This window comes from Oryx dammah, unplaced genomic scaffold (assembly GCF_014754425.2).
Source record: "Oryx dammah isolate SB20612 unplaced genomic scaffold, SCBI_Odam_1.1 HiC_scaffold_29, whole genome shotgun sequence".
NCBI lineage: Eukaryota > Metazoa > Chordata > Mammalia > Artiodactyla > Bovidae > Oryx > Oryx dammah.
This window is the reverse complement of record NW_024070213.1, coordinates 2,967,394-2,984,367: the sequence shown is the minus strand read 5'-3', so window position 1 is coordinate 2,984,367 and position 16,974 is coordinate 2,967,394. Positions and strand designations below refer to the sequence as shown.

Below are 16,974 nucleotides of genomic sequence, written 5' to 3'. Positions count from 1 at the left end.
ATGGTTTTCTCAGGGCGAAGGAGGGAGCGGGAGGTCCGAGCACTGGGTGCTTAGCTGAGGAGCTAAGAGTTTATGCTCTGCCCCATTTAGGGAGACTGCTGGCTTGCCTGATGGGTTCAGGGTCTGCCGTTAGCACTGTCCCGGTGGTGTGTGGACGAGCACTTTCTTAACGGATGAGTAGGAGATGCCGCTTTAATGAAGAAAGTTAGGAAGCTGGGCTCTGGTCACTCAGGAGAACTAACCCGTACCCCCAGAGCTCACCGGTAAACCGCCTCTGACGCCATCTAATGCCGAAATCCCATGCAAGTGGTGCAGAAACTTCTAAAAACTAATGCTGTAGACACTGCTTTCCTTCAGATAGATAGCCAGCAGGGGCCTGCCGCATGGCACAGGGAGCCCTGCTTAATATTCTGTGATAACCTAAATGGGAAAAGAGCTTGCGACAGGAGCGGGGGATTGTATACGTGTAGCTGAAACACTTGCTGTAAAACCTGGAACTAGCACAACGTTGTTAATTAACTAAACTCCAACATGAGACAAAAATTTAAAAAATTAACGCTCTAGAAAATGACATTTCTGGCTCTTTTAAAAAAGCGTTTCAGAAATACCCAACAAAAACTAAGCACTTGCCATTCGTGGCAGTCAGTAGAATGGCTGGAAATGGTGAGTGAAGCGCTTATACCATGTTTCGTTCTCGCCGTTTATTGAGGTGAGTTTGCACGTGAACCCAGCGGGAGGGAGCGACTTGATGTTTGTGTCAGCGGGACAATTCCGATATAAGTATATGCATGCATTGTTTTACATTTATGATTAGTGTTTTTATAGCATGCTAATACAGCAATTAAGTTTTCTGTAGTTCTGTCATTTAAAATTCATTGCATACTTGAATATATTTCATTTGCATAATTTCCAGTCTTGCCTAATTATCTGGAGGCCTCAACTTGCATGTGTGTGTTTTCCTTTAGGAAGGGGAGCATCAGGAGGCTGTGTGGGCTTGCTTATTGCCCGCGTCCCCGCTTCGATGCCCTTGCCTGTCAGAAGTTCTGTCTCGGTTCTTTAGTTAACATTTGAGGCTGGCGAGACTTTCTGGGTCCTCGTTCCCGTTCAGTTAGAATCCACCGGCGGCGCTGGAGTCTGTGTCAGGCTGTCCCCTCCGGCTGCAGCCGGCGCCCCCGTGGCGGCCCCGGTGCCCTGACCCGGCCGCTGCACGCGTGTCCACGCTCCTCCCGTGCTAGGCCGTCTCGAGCTTGCCCAGGGCTCCCCGCGGCTGTCCTCTGCCTCTCCACCTCCATCCGCTCCGCCATCTCCAGACCCAGCCCAGAGGAGGACGCCAGCCCATCCCTCTTGCTGGTGTTTAGTTGTGCAGTTGCGTCTGACTCTGCAACCCCGTGGACTGTAGCCCCTTGGGCTCCTCTGTCCATGGGATTCTCCAGGCAAGAATACTGGGGTGGGTTGCCATGCCCTCCTCCAGAGGATCTTCCCAAGGCAGGGATCAAACTCACGCCTCTTGCATTGGCAGATATAGTCTTTACCACTGAGCCCTCTACTTCTCATGAATTAGTTCAGACACGACCTCCTAGCCTCCTGGGTAGAGACCCTTCTTGGGGTGTGACAGTGTCATCCCAGATCTGTTGACCTCATGCCTTCATCCACCAAGTATCTGCGGAGTGTCTGCTGTGCCAGACAGTACCCTGAGCCCAGGGGATGTCTGTGAACAGAGAGGTGAGGATTCCTGCGTGCTGGAGCTGGCATGCCAGTGAGAGGAGATGGCGGTAAATGCAGTGACTGAAGTTCACAGCATCTTAGAAGGGCTGATGTCACAGAACAAAATGTGAGCGAAGTAGGAGGGGCCCCGAGGGCCAGGCTGGTGGCTGGGGCGGCTACTTGGGAGCCAGGACTTGGGGAGGAAGGGATGGGGCCTTGCAGGGTCTCGGTCCCACCCAGATTCACGGGTTCCTTGGAGAGGGCGGCACCAACTCCAGCAGGGCGTGGGCCGACGGTGCAGACCAGGCAGCCCCGCTGAGGAGCTGCTTGCTCTCTGAGGAGTAGGAGGGTGGACGCAGTTCCTGGATGTGTCCCTCGGCCCCGGGGCCGGGAGGAGGGTGGGCGCTGGGCCGGCGCTCCAGTGGAACAGCTGCGGTGCCCACTCCTGGAGCCCAGAGCTGGGAGCCAGCCCTGCAGAGGTGGAGGCGGTGGCTTCATGGGGCGGCCGCGTCGCTGCCTGCGTCGCTGAGAGATTCTCCTATGATGAGGGTGCGTGGCTGTGTTCCCGAAAAGGTTCCCTGCAGGCTGGATGTGGCCTGCGAGTGGTGGTCTGCCAGCCCACGATGCAGGGGATGGGACCCAGGGTGGAGGGAACCATGAGCTCAGAGGGGCCTTGAGTCTTGGGGGTGCCAGGCTGGGGAAGGGAGAGAGCATCCTGGGCTGAGAGGTGGGAAGAGCCAGGCCAGGTGGGAAGGGCCAGGCCGGGCGGGAGCAGGAGGTGCCTGGTGGTCTGGTTGGGCATTTCCAGTGGGGAGGCCTGTCTGACAGGGCGGGGGTTGGCAGGGGAGGCGGAGCCTGGGCCTCCAGCAGCTCCAGTGGTGGGGGTGGTCGGAGGGGTGGGGCTCGGGTGGGCAGGCTTTGCCTTCCGCCCTCCACCAGGCCTGTGTGCAGCAGGACCCTGGCAAGGAGCTGTCCCTCCCTTTCCTTACCTGGGACTGTGGCAGTTTCAGGACAAAGAAAAAGAAGAAAACCCAGCCCATGGCCACTGTCCAGGAGGCAGTGGGGCTTGACGTGGCTGTCAAGGCCCACCTGGGCCTGGTGGGTGCCTGGGCTCCCAGATGGATTCTCTGAAGCTGTGACTGCCCCCCATCCCCTGTAACTTCACGCCCTCGGCAGGGCTGGGCTGGGGTCCGGGCAGGAGGAGAGCTCTGTGTGGTTTTGGGTGATGCTGGCCGAAGGGGGCGGGGTCTGAGCTACTCAAGTGGGCGCTTTCCCGGCTGGTGTGAAGGCGCTGGAGGCAGCCTGCGTCTTCAGTCCACACTGGGGGCTGGTGGTGGTTTTTGTCGCTGGTGAAAGTGTGCGGAGTGGTCTGCTCTTTGGGATGCAGGAGGCCTCATTTGACCAGAAAATGGAGGCAGGTAGGACCAGCGGCCGCTCCCTCCCTCGGTCAGGGGGCCGCCCGCTGCCGACTGCAGGGATCTGTCAGCTGGACACAGCGGGGCCCCCTTCCGACGGGTCGTAATTAACTGAAGGCATTTTAGGGCGGCTGTTCTTCGGGCGGCTCCTCCTCGCTGTGGTAGAAGGTGGAGGACGGGCGACACCTGTGACAAGCCTGCTGGGGTGTAAATTGCTAACCTCCTGGCAGAGGCACTTGGAGAAAAAGCATCAAGAGCCTTAAATATACCCCGTGTCCCACTGAGCCGACAATGCGCTTGTAGACATTTTACTCCAGGAAAAATCAGACATTGCTCAGCACCACGTATTTTGGAGTACTGAACATTTGAAAATATTCAGAATGTTCAGAAATTGAGGAAAAGTTAGACAAATATGTAATAAAGACTTTCATATGGTGGCAGGCCATGTAGCCTTGGGGACCAGTGCTTGCAAAGCAGGGGTTGCTAAGCTTCTTCTGTAAAGGGCTGGTTAGCAAGCATCTGAGCATGTGTTTCAGTGGGTCACACGGTCACTTTCCAGCTCCTCAGCTCTGCCTCAGTCATGTGCAAACAGCCACACACATGGGCAAACAGGTGTGGCTTCGTGTCCCTGATGTCCTGGTTACAGAAATGGGCGGTAGGCTGGCATTTGCTGAGCTCCGTGGGAGAACAAGATGTTCTGTCAGTGGGAGCCAGGGTTCACGATTTTAAGTCCAGGTATGTAAGCACAGAATGTTGGAGAGGAAATTTCCTTAAAAAGGCCATGGAAAGGACTAGTCATTAAAAGTAAATTGGGCTTCGTTCAGGTTAGGAGCTTCTGTTCATCAAAAGATGTCATTAATGGGCAAGAAGCCACAGGCAGGAGGAGGTGATGCTTACTGCAGGCCTGCCGTGCAGACGGAGCAGCAGGCGGCTGCAGAGCGGGAGGGGGCGGACCACCGAACAGGAGGGGGAGGGCTGCTCACGGGTGAGGATGCGCCTGGCCTCCCGCAGGCCCCTGGAGAGGCAGCTGAGGCCTGCCAGCTGATGGATACCTCCGTGAGCCCGTCAGCACGGCTGCAAGGTAAAGGCGGTGGTGCCTGGCGTTGGGAAGAAGGGAGGCCAGTGGGTGCTCTCGTGCATGTCCCCCGGGAGTGTAGTCACTTGGGAAATTCTTCAGCAAAACCTGTCAAAGGTACGCCCACCTTTGCTCCCTGGTATATACGTAACAAAATGGATGTCGTGTGCTGTAAAAGGCAGGCATGAGAACGTTTATCGCAGAAACCTGGTCACTACCCGGATGTCTGTTAACAGAATGGATTTTGCACATGGAGATGTTATGCAGCAGTGAAAATTAACCACTGGTTTGTGTTCCAGAACGAATGGATTTTTCAAATGTAGCACTGAGTTTAAGCAATGAGGCAGAAAAGAAAAGAAAAAGATTCCATGTATGTAAAGTTCAGAAACCTGATAGGCAAAACCTGGCAGGTGTGAGGAGTCAGGGAGGACCTCTGACAGCAGGTCAGGAGTAAGGGTCAGTGGCCGGGAGGTCCCCAGCGTGCCCTGAGATGTGTTCATTTTGTGATCATTCACGCACATATTTGGGCAACGTGTGCACACACACATTACATTTCAATACACGTTTATTAAAAAGTTTAAATGATGTGATCCAAATGTGTTAAAACAAATGTGCATGGGTGTGTAGTTTATGATACAGAACAGATGCTAACTGATGCCCAAAGCGGGGTAAAGGGGACGCGCGTGCTCACACAGCTGAGGAGGGGCGGCTGGACTGAGGCCGACTTCACCCTCAAGGCTGAGCGCAGCTGTCCTTGCGTCAGCTCTTTGCGGTGGATCTGTGGCTCGTGGTTCTCCCTCATGGTCACAGGATGGCTGCCACAGCTCCAGGCTGTGCGCACCCCTTTTGACTCACAAGCAGCAGCAGAGAATGCCCCGTACCTGGCTTTTGTGCCTGCTTCTGGCTCCCCATTTCCCCCCAAGCCTGTCGGTCACTGGAGCTGGTGGGATGGTGGGGCATATTGGCCCGTCGGGACTTGTCCTGGAAGAGCCTCACTCAGATGTGGTACCCAGAGGCTCTCCAGGATGCTGTTTGACAAAGGCTGCACAGGTGTTTGACAGCAAACACAGTGACGTCCCCCGTGGACGTGGAAACACTCTAAAAGGTGGCAGCTGGGTTTGTTCATTTGCCCACTTTCAGGTGGGGTCACTCACTGAAAGTTTAGGTGCCTGCCGGGTGCTGCTGGGCGGCTGTGTGAGCGGGCCCCGCTTGGGCCAGGCCTACCCTCCTGAGGAAGTGGCCATTGAAGGGATGCCCGAGGGGTGAGGAGGGACACACAAGGAATGAGCTTTAGGACGTCTAGGGAAAAAGCAAGGAGAAAATCCTTCTTATGCAGGACACAAGAACTGCTAAATATAAGTATAAAAGGAAAACTGTCCTTTGGACTTCACGAACATTTAAATCTGCTATTGTTTGAGACATTAAAAAGGGAAGCCACAGGCTAGGAGAATATAATCAGAGTGCATATATTTGTTGAAAAGACTTGCATCTTGAATGTATACAGGTCTCATAAAACTCAGTAAGAAAACAAGCGACTGGTTAAAAGAAAACGGGCAAAGGATTCGAACAGATGCTCCATCAAAGAAGAGAGATGGTGGCAGAGGGGTCTGTGAAAAGATGTTCAACATCATGATCATTTGGGAAATGAAGTAAAAGCCCTCGACAAGGACTGATGTTTAGAGATGGACAACACTCTAAGGTTCTCAGACCTTGTTAGTTAGTGTGGAAAACCGTGTCATCCTTCTGGGAAAAGATCCGGCAGTTTCTGAGAAAATTAAGCGTACACCTACTTTATGACCCAGTTACCCAGGAGAAATCAAGTGTATATCGTAAAAGCCTGGTACAAGAATATTTATAACAGTCATTATTTTAAAATAACCCCAAACCAGAAACAACTCAGATGATCAGCAAAGAGTGAGTGGCTTCACAAACTGGTTTAACCATACCCTGGAATTCCACTCGGGGGGAAAGGGTTGGGAGGGGGTCACTGCTGGTTTCAGAAGGAATCTCCGGAGACGGCGGTCTGTCACACGGTGTTTGTCTCTCTCCTTCTGGCTTCATGTTCAGCACGATAATCTCTAGCTGCATCCGTGTTGCGCAAGGGGCATTCTTGCATTCTTTTTGATGGCCATTCTTTTTTATATATTCCATTACACACACACACATACACACACACACACACACGACATCTTCTTTATCCGTTCATCTGCTGAGGTCTGAAATACGGCACGAATGAGCTTGTCTACGGGACAGAAACAGACCCACAGACAGAGAGACCAGACTCGTGGTTGCCGGGGGGATGGGGGGGAGGGGGAAGGACTGGGAGTTTGGGGTTGGTAGATGCAACCACTACGTTCAGAACGGATAAACGACAAGGTCCTGCTGTGGCGCACAGGGAACTGTCCCGTCTCCTGGGATAAACCGTAATGGGAACGAATGTAAAGAAAGAATGGGAGTGTGTGCACAGCTGAGTCACTCCGCTGTACAGAGACTGGCACAACGTTGTCAGTCAGAACGACAGCACCTGGGTGAGGGCAGCCTTGCTGCCGGGCTCTGGCCCCCGTGATGCCGGTTCCGTGCGGTTCCGGGTGGCGGCCGAGATGCGTGGGGCAGAGGCGGTGACTCCCGACTCCTCCTGGCCGGGGTGGGCACCGGGATGCCCTCGGGGTGACAGGCTGCTCTGACCTTCACGGGCAGTCGTCACGCAGCTGTGCGCCTTGTCACCTGTCACGGAGCCTCTTACGTGAAGCAGGGACCTTCTGTTCTGGGTGTGATGCGGCGGCAGTGTGGACTGAAGAACTGGGAAAAGGGAGGCAGCTGTCTGGGCTCTTCGTGGCCGCCCTTCGCTGCCTGACCCTCGCTGAGTGTGGACCGGGACTGCGGCTGCCAAGATCCAGGAGTCTTTGGAGAGAGGAGAAGACGCACACGTGTGTGGACACAGGCACACACACTGTGTGCGCCTGCGTGTGTGTCATGGACACACATTAAGCCTGCACACGCCTGACCTCTCCGTGCTGTACGAGGCATATCCAGATGGGGTTTCGGCTCTTGGTCCTGCTGTGGGAGCTCGGTGGATGCCAGCCCACTGCCGGGCGCCCGCCCCTCTGTGCGGCCGCGGGTGAAGGTCCTTCACCCCCGGGGAGGCTGTAGCGCCGAGCCCGGACCCCTTGGGAGGACAGGCGGGGCTGTGGCTCCCGAGGGCTCAGCTCGCTGCCTTTCATTTAAGTCCTTCCCTCTGTATTGCATTTCAGAGCACCAAGCATTTCGAGATGTGAGCCTTTTGGGAATTCCCTGGTCCAGTCGTTAAGACTCTGTGCGTCCGCTGCAAAGGGCACGGGTTTCATCCGTGATCGGGAAACATCCCAAATGCTGTGCAGCATGGCCAGAAACAACTATGAAATTTTTTAAAAAAGAAAAGATCTGAGCCTTTTGATTAAAGACTTCTTATACAGATTCCATGAGTTGTTGCTGATCAGTTGCCAAGTCGTGTCTGACTCTTTGTGACCCCATGGACTGCAGCCCGCCAGACTTCCCTGTCTTCCATTGTCTCCCGGAGTTTGCACAGATTCATGTCCATTCAGTTGGTGATGCCATCAATGAGTTACCATTAACCATACATACTTACTCATTCCACGAGTTACTATTAAGTGTATGTTCTTTTCATGTTTTTTTTCTCACACAGGGTTACCTTCCTGCCAATGTAGACCGAAGACCAGCCACTCTCCAAAGAAAACAGAAAGAATATTTTGCTTTTATTGATCACTATTACGATTCCAGGAATGATGAGGTTCACCAGGATACCTATAGACAGGTGGGAACACGTTTTCTTTTTTCTTGTTACTCAAAATTCTTTCACTCAGTGACATCTCTCTTGGTGGAAATGCTATACCTGGTAGGCCCCTGATTGGGCCACAGATCTTTATTTTCCCTGATAATGGTGAATTTCCCCTAAACGTAGCACCTTGGGCATCTCCAGCTCCTCCTACAGGAGTGGGAAGGTATTTTCACTGGAGCCACAGAACAGAGAGCCCGGAGCCCTGGGTGGAGGGTGTCTTGTGACTCAGGGGCCGTCTGACCTGAAGGTCAGAGGTAGACATCCCTCTGGGTCAGGTCAGAGGAGTGAGTCCCCGGGGCCCCAGGCGCTGACCTCTGCTGCCACTGGGGGCGTGGTTTACGCTGAGGAGAGCCGTGCTCCTCAGCTCGGCTCTGGAGGGACGCAGTTCAGTCCACAGTGGAGGTGTAGCCAGCTTATCATTTGACTATTTAGTTTAATACAAAATGGGTATAATTATGGCCTCTTGAATAGTCAGTTGACAGACGGTGTGCATAATGGGAAAAATACTTGAAATTGATTTACGGTTCACCGTGCATCCAGAATTTGCTGTTGGAATCGCTGGAGGCCTCCGTAACTCTCCTTGTCTTTGTACCATGTGAGAATTCAGAACGGTCTGAGCCGCCGTTAAACAGGAAGGTGGTTAGGACTTGGCAGCCCTGCCTCGCATTCTGCGATGAGCGTCTGATTTTCCCGAGGCGTGTCAGTAGGAGTGTTACCCCGACACACCCGGCCTTTGGGTGCAGGAGTGTCGCTGAATTTTTTGCTCAGATGCCCAGGCCTGCTTGTCGGTGTGGCGCAGTGCCGCCAAGAGTTCCAGAGATGGGCCTTCTCCCTGCTTGGTCATCATGGTCCTTTAAGTTAGGTAGGTTCTTGGACAGCACCTTCTCCACAGGGGAACCCTGGCAGCCCTGGAGGAAGAGTGACTCATGGTGGGGGTAGGGAGAGGGGCAGGGACCCCTTCTCACCCTCCAGGGTGGGCTCTTCTCGGCCTCTGGCCCCTGCCGCCCACACTGGGCCTCGTCCTCTGTCTACAACTCCGGCGGCTCCCAGGCCACAGGCGCTGCCACCTGTCCCTCTGGGAAACCGAGTTCGGATGCTGCATGCATGTGGACCGGGTCAGGGAAGTGCCGGCTTGCCTGGCTGTTTTTCTGCTTTGCTGGTTTCCGTGAGTGGGCTCATTCGTTACTGTTTTGCCTGTGTTTTTGCCATGTTCTTATTCGAGAAAAAGGCGTGCACAGGACCACCCCAGCATCTCTCTGCGGGATTTAGCGGGCCTTGTCCTGTTATGAATTTCTAGGACGACCCCAGCATCTCTCTGCGGGATTTAGCGGGCCTCGTCCTGTTATGAATTTCTTGCGGGAGAGTTAACTAAAGACGGGTTGCATGCATCTTCACTCAGTAGTTACTGTGATAGGCAATAAAAAGCTCGCCTGGTACTGCGAGTCCCCGAATGTTTCTATGTTCGTGTCAGTATGACCGCGCACAGCATTAGCTGCTGGGGCCTGCCTGCCCTGGGCCGAGTGTGCCTGCCTCTTGAAGGTGGACCCTGGGCTGTCCTGCAGGGCCGTTTCAGGCGTTCTGTTAGGTCATGATGGAGCCGGCCCGGGTCTGGGGCTTGGGCACCCTGGTCTCCTCACTTGCTGCCCACTCCCAGGGATTGACCCATGAACTGAGCTTGGCTGCTCGTCTGCCCAAGGGGTGTGGCTGGGCCCCCGCACAGCCCCAGGCGGCCAGGACCCTGTCTGCTTCCCGCCCTTCTCTTGCCCTCTGTTCTATAGGTTTCTGTGGGTGAAGCTGTCACATCCAAAGCACAAACAGTCGGTCCCAGCTCACCTGGCGTGTCCTCCCCGCCCTGCGGGTTCTGCGGACATCGTGGCCGCCCCAGCTGGCCCAGTCCTGTGGGGGGGGGTGGGGCGTGCCGAGCTGGTGCTGGGGTGCACTGCCCTGCCCCCCAGCCAGCACGTGGTGGGCAGCTCCTCTGGCCCCTGGCCTGCCCCCGTGGCTCTGATGGCGCGGGGTCAGCTCTGAGGTGGCCTTGGTGGCCAGGGTGGGGTCTGGAGGGTTCTGGTCTCCTGCCCCTGGCCAGCTGCAGGGCTCCGGCCCCAGGAGACTGTAGTCCTCGTCCTCGGGGTCTCCTTCCCAAACCGCGGGTGCCTGCACGTCTCGGCGTAAAGGTCCCTCCGTGCGTTGCTCAGAGGGTCTGAGTCAGGTCGTTTCTTGTCTTCCTCTGCTGCCATCCCCTCTCCAGCTTCACTTCTCTCTCCCTCTCCCACTGCCTCATAGTCCACACTCCCTGAACTCGCTAGTCTGCCGGCCCCAGACCCCGGCCCAGCTCTCTCCCTGGGCAGTCTCACTGCCTCCCTTGGGACCACCGATGGGCAGCGCATTCCCGGGTTCTCACCCGAGGGGAGAGTTCAGGGTCGGCCCCACGAGTGGGAGCAGCTCCCCCCAGTCAGAGCCATGCAACTCCGGGGCCATGCATCCCCTGGCAGCTCTGAGCGGTGGGGCGGGGCTCTGATGGGCGAGGATGCAGAGCCCGCTGGGGTGGCCCCGGCCACGGTGCTGGCGAGGGGGTGAGGAGACCCAGGCCCTGTGGGTCTCAGGGACCCTCGTGGTCACGGGCAAGGACGAGGGTGGACCTGCATCGCAGCCCCCTCCCCACGGCATCACGACGTGCCGCCTTCCCTTGGCCCGTGTGGCCGTGTGCCCGGGTGAATGGGGATGGCGGTAGCGCTGGCTGCAGTGGGGGTGCTGGGGGCCGGCCGGATGCCGGCTCAAGCCCTGAGCAGGCTTACCGGAGCCGGAGGTGCCGCTGCGTGGTGTGTGAGCCCTGTGACGACTCTCCTATCAGATGGTGGTCGGGTGGGGCCCGCTGTTCCTCCAGGCTTCTGAAATGCTGCCCCTGAACAGTGCCCTGGGCTCCCCCAAGGACTGTGTACAGCGCAGAAAAATGTGTCCCGGGTTCCAAGAAGAAGCTGTCATGGCCAAAAACTTGTACGCTATTGATGTACTCGAATTGCTCCCCATGTCAGAGGCTGGAAATCAATGCTTACTAATTGCTATGGATCCTGTTACTAAATAGCCGAGGGCCTGCTCTGTTTTTAGCCAGCCCGCTGCCGTTACTGGGTGGGAAGTGTGTAGCAAGGCTGTCATGCTGGGACGGGGCGGGGGGCCCGGTGGATGGAAACTGCCCCTGCCACAGGAGAACGCCCAGCCCAGAGAGAGCAGGCAAGATCCCCGAGTACACCCACTGCGGTGGCTCAGTGCTGCTGTTTTAATCATCACGCCTATCGCGACGTTTGCCAGCTTTTAAAATCCGTGTGTCTCTCTCCTCTGTCTCCAGATCCACATAGACATCCCTCGAATGAGTCCTGAAGCGTTGATACTTCAGCCCAAAGTGACAGAGGTAAGAGCCGGGATCCGGACGTCCTGCAGAGGGAGCCCCATGCCCGCAGTCCCAGCGGCTCTACCCACAGTGGGGGCTGGGGTGGCCCCTGGGGCAGAGTCGCCAACACGAAGTGCTCACTGTCCTTTTTTTATCGTGCAAACATCGGTGTGTACAAAGGAACACAGGTGGAGCTTATGTGTGCCTGTGGTTTAGACGCATGGGCCCCCCACGCAGTGTGGGACTGAGAGCCCCACCCGAGTGTGACCCACCCGAGTGGGGCTGGTCACGTGGAGGCTGCCTGCGGCTCTCAGCCGCCCCCAGGCCCCTCCCCAGGAGATGCCTGCTTTCCTGGCCTCTGCCTCCCTCCCTCTCCTCATGCCTTTAATGCACGTTACGTGACACCCGGGGAGCCGTGATCCGGAGCCGATCATTCCTCTGTCTGAGTGGTCAGGTCTCTGCAGCCTGAATTTCTTCACCTACATTATTTTCTAGGGTTCAGCCAATCTGTGTGTCCAGTTGCTACTCAGACATGCCATACTTTCTCTTGCCTTTTTCCTGTTGGGGGACATTTGGGTGGTTTCCAGGTTTTGCTATTGGACCAGTATTGCCTGGAACCTTCACCTACACTTCTGCAGGTGCCCACTGGCAGGGATTTCTCAGTATTGTTTATGAAGAAGTAAGGTGATGACTCAACGGACATGAGTTTGAACAAACTCCGGGGCATGATAAAGGACAGGGGAGCCTGGCAGGCTGCAGTTCTTGGGGTCACGAAGAGTCAGACATGACTTAGCAACTTAACAACAACAAGGTGTTGCAAGGTTGGGTGTCAGCCTGGTAAACTCTCCAGATGATGTTGGGCTGGTCTCCAGAGGGTTGTCCCGCTTCAGCGCTCTCCGGCAGAGGACCAGGCATCTGGTGCTCACACCCCTCTGGCTCTGGGTGCTGCCAGGCTTCTCACGGTCTGCCCCTCTGGTGGCAGTGTTCATTTTCCCGTCTCCGATCACCCATGGAGTGAGCATCTCTCCCTGTGCTTCTGTGTCCCCTTCTGGGAGATGCCTGCTTCTGTCTTTGCCTGATTTCTTGTGGGTGGTTGGTCTAATTGTTTGTTGCTCATTGCTCTTTATATATTGGGGATTCTGACTCTCTGCCACTTGGTAGGGGCAGATCCCTCCTCCCACTCTGTGGCTTGTTTCTGACACTTTCCTCTTGGTGGCTGTCGTGGTCTGCAGTCTCGGTTGCCGTGGCTTTGAGCGTGCCCATCTCTTCAGTTAGGGCTAGCTTCCTGAGGAGACACCCTGAAGCCGCTCTTCCTCCCTTATTTTCACCTCAAGGCTCTGAGGTGTTGCTGTTTGCTGCAGTTTAGCTCATCGGCATCCAGTGGCCGTGTGTGCTCGGAGGCGGGAACCCACTGGCACTTCCTCCGTGGCGACCACTCTAGCTTTTCTGCCCACGTTTGCAGGGTCCCTTCTGTTCACATCTTTGTCACATTTGCGGAGCTCTGAGCTCTGTTTTGTGATCCACACAGTCAAAGGCTTTGGCATAGTCAATAAAACAGAAATAGATGTTTTTCTGGAACTCTCTTGCTTTTTCCATGATCCAGCGGATGTTGGCAATTTGATCTCTGGTTCCTCTGCCTTTTCGAAAACCAGCTTGAACATCAGGGAGTTCATGGTTCACGTATTGCTGAAGCCTGGCTTGGAGAATTTTGAGCATTACTTTATTAGCATGTGAGATGAGTGCAATTGTGCAGTAGTTTGAGCATTCTTTGGCATTGCCTTTCTTTGAGATTGGAATGAAAACTGACCTTTTCCAGTCCTATGGCCACTGCTGAGTTTTCCAAATTTGCTGGCATATTGAGTGCAGCACTTTCACAGCATCATCGTTCAGGATTTGAAACAGCTCAACTGGAATTCCATAACCTCCACTAGCATTGTTCATAGCGAAGCTTTCCAAGGCCCACTTGACTTCACATTCCAGGATGTCTGGCTCTAGGTGAGTGATCACACCATCATGATTATCCGGGTCGTGAAGATCTTTTTTGTACAGTTCTTCTGTGTATTCTTGCCACCTCTTCTTAATATCTTCTGCTTCTGTTAGGTCCAGACCATTTCTGTCCTTTATCGAGCCCATCTTTGCATGAAATCTGTATGCAGGTCAGGGAGCAGCAGTTAGAACTGGACATGGAACAACAGACTGGTTTCAAATAGGAAAAGGAGTACATCAAGGCTGTATATTGTCACCCTGCTTATTTAACTTATATGCAGAGTACATCATGAGAAATGCTGGACTGGAAGAAACACAAGCTGGAATCAAGATTGTCGGGAGAAATATCAATAACCTCAGATATGCAGATGCCACCACCCTTATGGCAGAAGTGAAGAGGAGCTAAAAAGCTTCTTGATGAAAGTGAAAGAGGAGAGTGAAAAAATTGGCTTAAAGCTCAACATTCAGAAAATGAAGATCATGGCATCTGGTCCCATCACTTCATGGGAAATAGATGGGGAAACAGTGTGAGACTTTAGTTTTTTGGGCTCGAAAATCACTGCAGATGGGGATTGCAGCCATGAAATTAAAAGACGCTTACTCTTTGGAAGAAAAGTTATGACCAACCTAGATAGCATATCCAAAAGCAGAGACATTACTTTGCCCACTAAGGTCCGTCTAGTCAAGGCTATGGTTTTTCCCGTGGTCATGTATGGATGTGAGAGTTGGACTGTGAAGAAGGCTGAGCACCGAAGAATTGATGCTTTTGAACTGTGGTGTTGGAGAAGACTGTTGAGAGTCCCTTGGACTGCAAGGAGATCCAGACAGTCCATTCTGAAGGAGATCAGCCCTGGGATTTCTTTGGAAGGAATAATGCTAAAGCTGAAACTCCAGTACTTTGGCCACCTGATGCGAAGAGTTGACTCATTGGAAAAGACTCTGATGCTGGGATGGATTGGGGGCAGGAGGAGAAGGGGACGACAGAGGATGAGATGGCTGGATGGCATCACGGACTTGATGGATGTGAGTCTGAGTGAACTCCGGGAGATGGTGATGGACAGGGAGGCTTGGCGTGCTGCGACTCATGGGGTCGCAAAGAGTCGGACACGAGTGAGCGACTGAACTGGACTGAACTGGTCTCTGGTTTGGCTTCCCTGGTGGCTCAGTGGTAAAGAATCCTCCTGCAGGGTAGGAGACTCGGGAGATGCAGATTCGATCTCTGGGTCGGGAAGATCCCGTGGAGGCGGGCACGGCAGCCCACTGCAGTATTCTTGCCCAGAGAATCCCAGGGACAGAGGAGCCTGGTGGGTCCATAGGGTCGCAGAGTCAGTCACGACTGAAGAGGCTGAGGCTGCACGCACAGTCGCGCGTGGCCTCGGTTTTGCCGCAGTGTTCAGCTTACCTTTCCTTCAGGTCACGCGTGCCTGGTTCATCCAGCTTCACCAGACGTCTCAGTACCTGGTGGGGAGTATACACAACACCCACCCCCCCCGCCCCACCTTCAAAACCGATCAGGCCATCTTAAGGCTTTCCTCCTCCAGGTAGGTAGGGAGCCCATGGAGGTCCCAGAATCAGATGGCCAGGGTTTTCTCTTTTCAAATTGAAGTACAGCCGACGGGCAGTATTATGCATTGCAGCTGTACAGTACAGTGACTCACAGGTTTCAACTTATACTCCACTTACAGTTATTATAAAATACCGACCGTATTCCCTGTGTTGTGCAACAGATCCTGACGGCCTGTCTCACACCTCCGAGTTTGTGCCTGTCCAGCCCGCCCGCCCTCCGCTCTCCCCTCTGGTAGCCTCTGCTTAGCTCTCTGTGCCTGTGAGTCCGCTGCCTTTCTGCTGCATTCGGTGTTGGGTTGCCTTTTTTTAGATTCCGCTCTTGTTTGTTCCTCACGTCTGTTTGATTTGTGATCGGGATTGCGCAGAATCTATAGATCAATTCGGGAGAACTGACGTGTCTGTGAAATTTAGTCTTGGTTTTCACGAGCATGCTAATTCCCCGTTCTCTTAGACGATTCTTTAGCGCCTTTCAATGAAGCTTCAGAAATTGCTCCATAAAAGGTCCCGTGTGTGTTTCACTCAATTCACTCTTCATTGTCATATTGTCTGTCGCTATTAGAAATGACGTCTCTTTAAAACTGGATTTTCTCATTGTTTTAAATATCTGTTTTTCATCTTGATTGGTCTAGTAAATGCAGTTCTAAATTTTGATATCTCTCGCTGTGCAGTAAGTTTGTTAAAAAAAGAAAAAAAACGATTATTAAAGCCAAAGTGCTTTTAGATTACAAAACACAAAAGGAGAAAATTAGTTTCCCACAGAAGTAGTCATTTTGAGGTACTTCTCTTTGATTGTCCTTTTCAATAACCGTGCTTATTGTATCTGGAAAATGAGAGATCACATATTATAACCTCGTTTTAAGGTATTTTTAAAAAATGGAAAATAGAGTCTGCCACGCGACCTTTAGTTTATCTTTACCATTATGTTTTTCCTGCCACTTGAGACTCTCTGCGTAGAGCTGAGTTTGTCGGCTGCCAGTTTCAGAGGCAGGATACAGTCCCTGCCGGCCGGTGTCGGCTGGTGTTGGGTGTGGCAAGCTGGGACCTCGGTCCCTGCAGGAGCCCCTGGGCCCCGGCACTGGGCCCTGGCCGTGGGCCCCGCGGCCCCTCCCTCAGCTCCCACGTGTTCCTCCTGGAGCTGCAGCCCTGCCCAGGGCCCGGCCAGTGGGGAGCTGCATGTGGGGGAAGCAGGTGACAGAAGCAAGGGGCTTCAGGAAAAGTCTAGAAGTGCTGGTCTCAGGGAGAAGCAGGGAGAGTCAGGTTCTGGTTTGCAGCATTGCAGGGGTTAGACTTGGACACACTGCAGCTGATCCATGCTGGTGCTGGCTGGGCCCGTTACGACGTGCATTTGCCCTAAACCGTCGCGTGTAAATCTAGGAAGACGTCCAGGCGTGCGGTGCGGGGCGGCATGGTGAGCGTATGCTTGTACACTTTATGAGATGCTGCCAAACCCTTTCCCCAGGTGGCCGTGCCAGTTCACCATGTGTGAGAGGCCCAGGTCCTCCACATCCTTGTCATACGTGGTTTTGCCAATCTGTTTAATTTTCACTATTAAAAAAACAGCTGTGTGGTGGCATCTTACGGGTTACAGTTTGCATTTCCCTGTTGACTGTGGATGTCGAGCATCTTTTCATCTACTGATTTGTCACGCTCAGATCTTCTTTGCTGAAGTGTCTGTTCCATTTTTTTGCTCACTGTTGAATTGCTTTTGAAACCTTTAGCTTGCCTGTTCCCTGGCCTCCCCTAGGCCTTCCGAGCCAGACTCCTGGGGTGGACCCTGGAAGTCCCTGTTGGAAGGAAGCACAGATGGAGGTGGAGGCTGTGGATGGAGGGAGGGTCTTTGCGGGGGTAGGACCTCCTGGGGTGACCTGCCGGGTAACGTCCCCAGGAACCTGGGACCTGGGGCTCGGCTGCCTGCCTGCCTGTGCCCTGCCCTTCTGGCCTCGGTCCGTCTGATGAGGCCTTCTGTCTGTGCATTTCCTCTGTCTGCTCGGCGCAGGGCAGCTGTGCA

General features: G+C 54.1%; 1 protein-coding gene across 1 annotated transcript in view; it reads left to right on the top strand.

Annotated features, from left to right (window-relative positions):
• The window catches only part of TBC1D22A (TBC1 domain family member 22A), a 213,453-nt gene that overhangs the window by 73,265 nt on the left and 123,214 nt on the right, over positions 1 to 16,974 (top strand). Inside the window, exons 6-7 of the mRNA XM_040233357.1 lie at positions 7,877 to 8,005; positions 11,373 to 11,504. Coding sequence (XP_040089291.1) covers positions 7,877 to 8,005; positions 11,373 to 11,504 — 261 coding nt within the window. The remainder of the gene's footprint in view (positions 1 to 7,876; positions 8,006 to 11,372; positions 11,505 to 16,974) is intronic.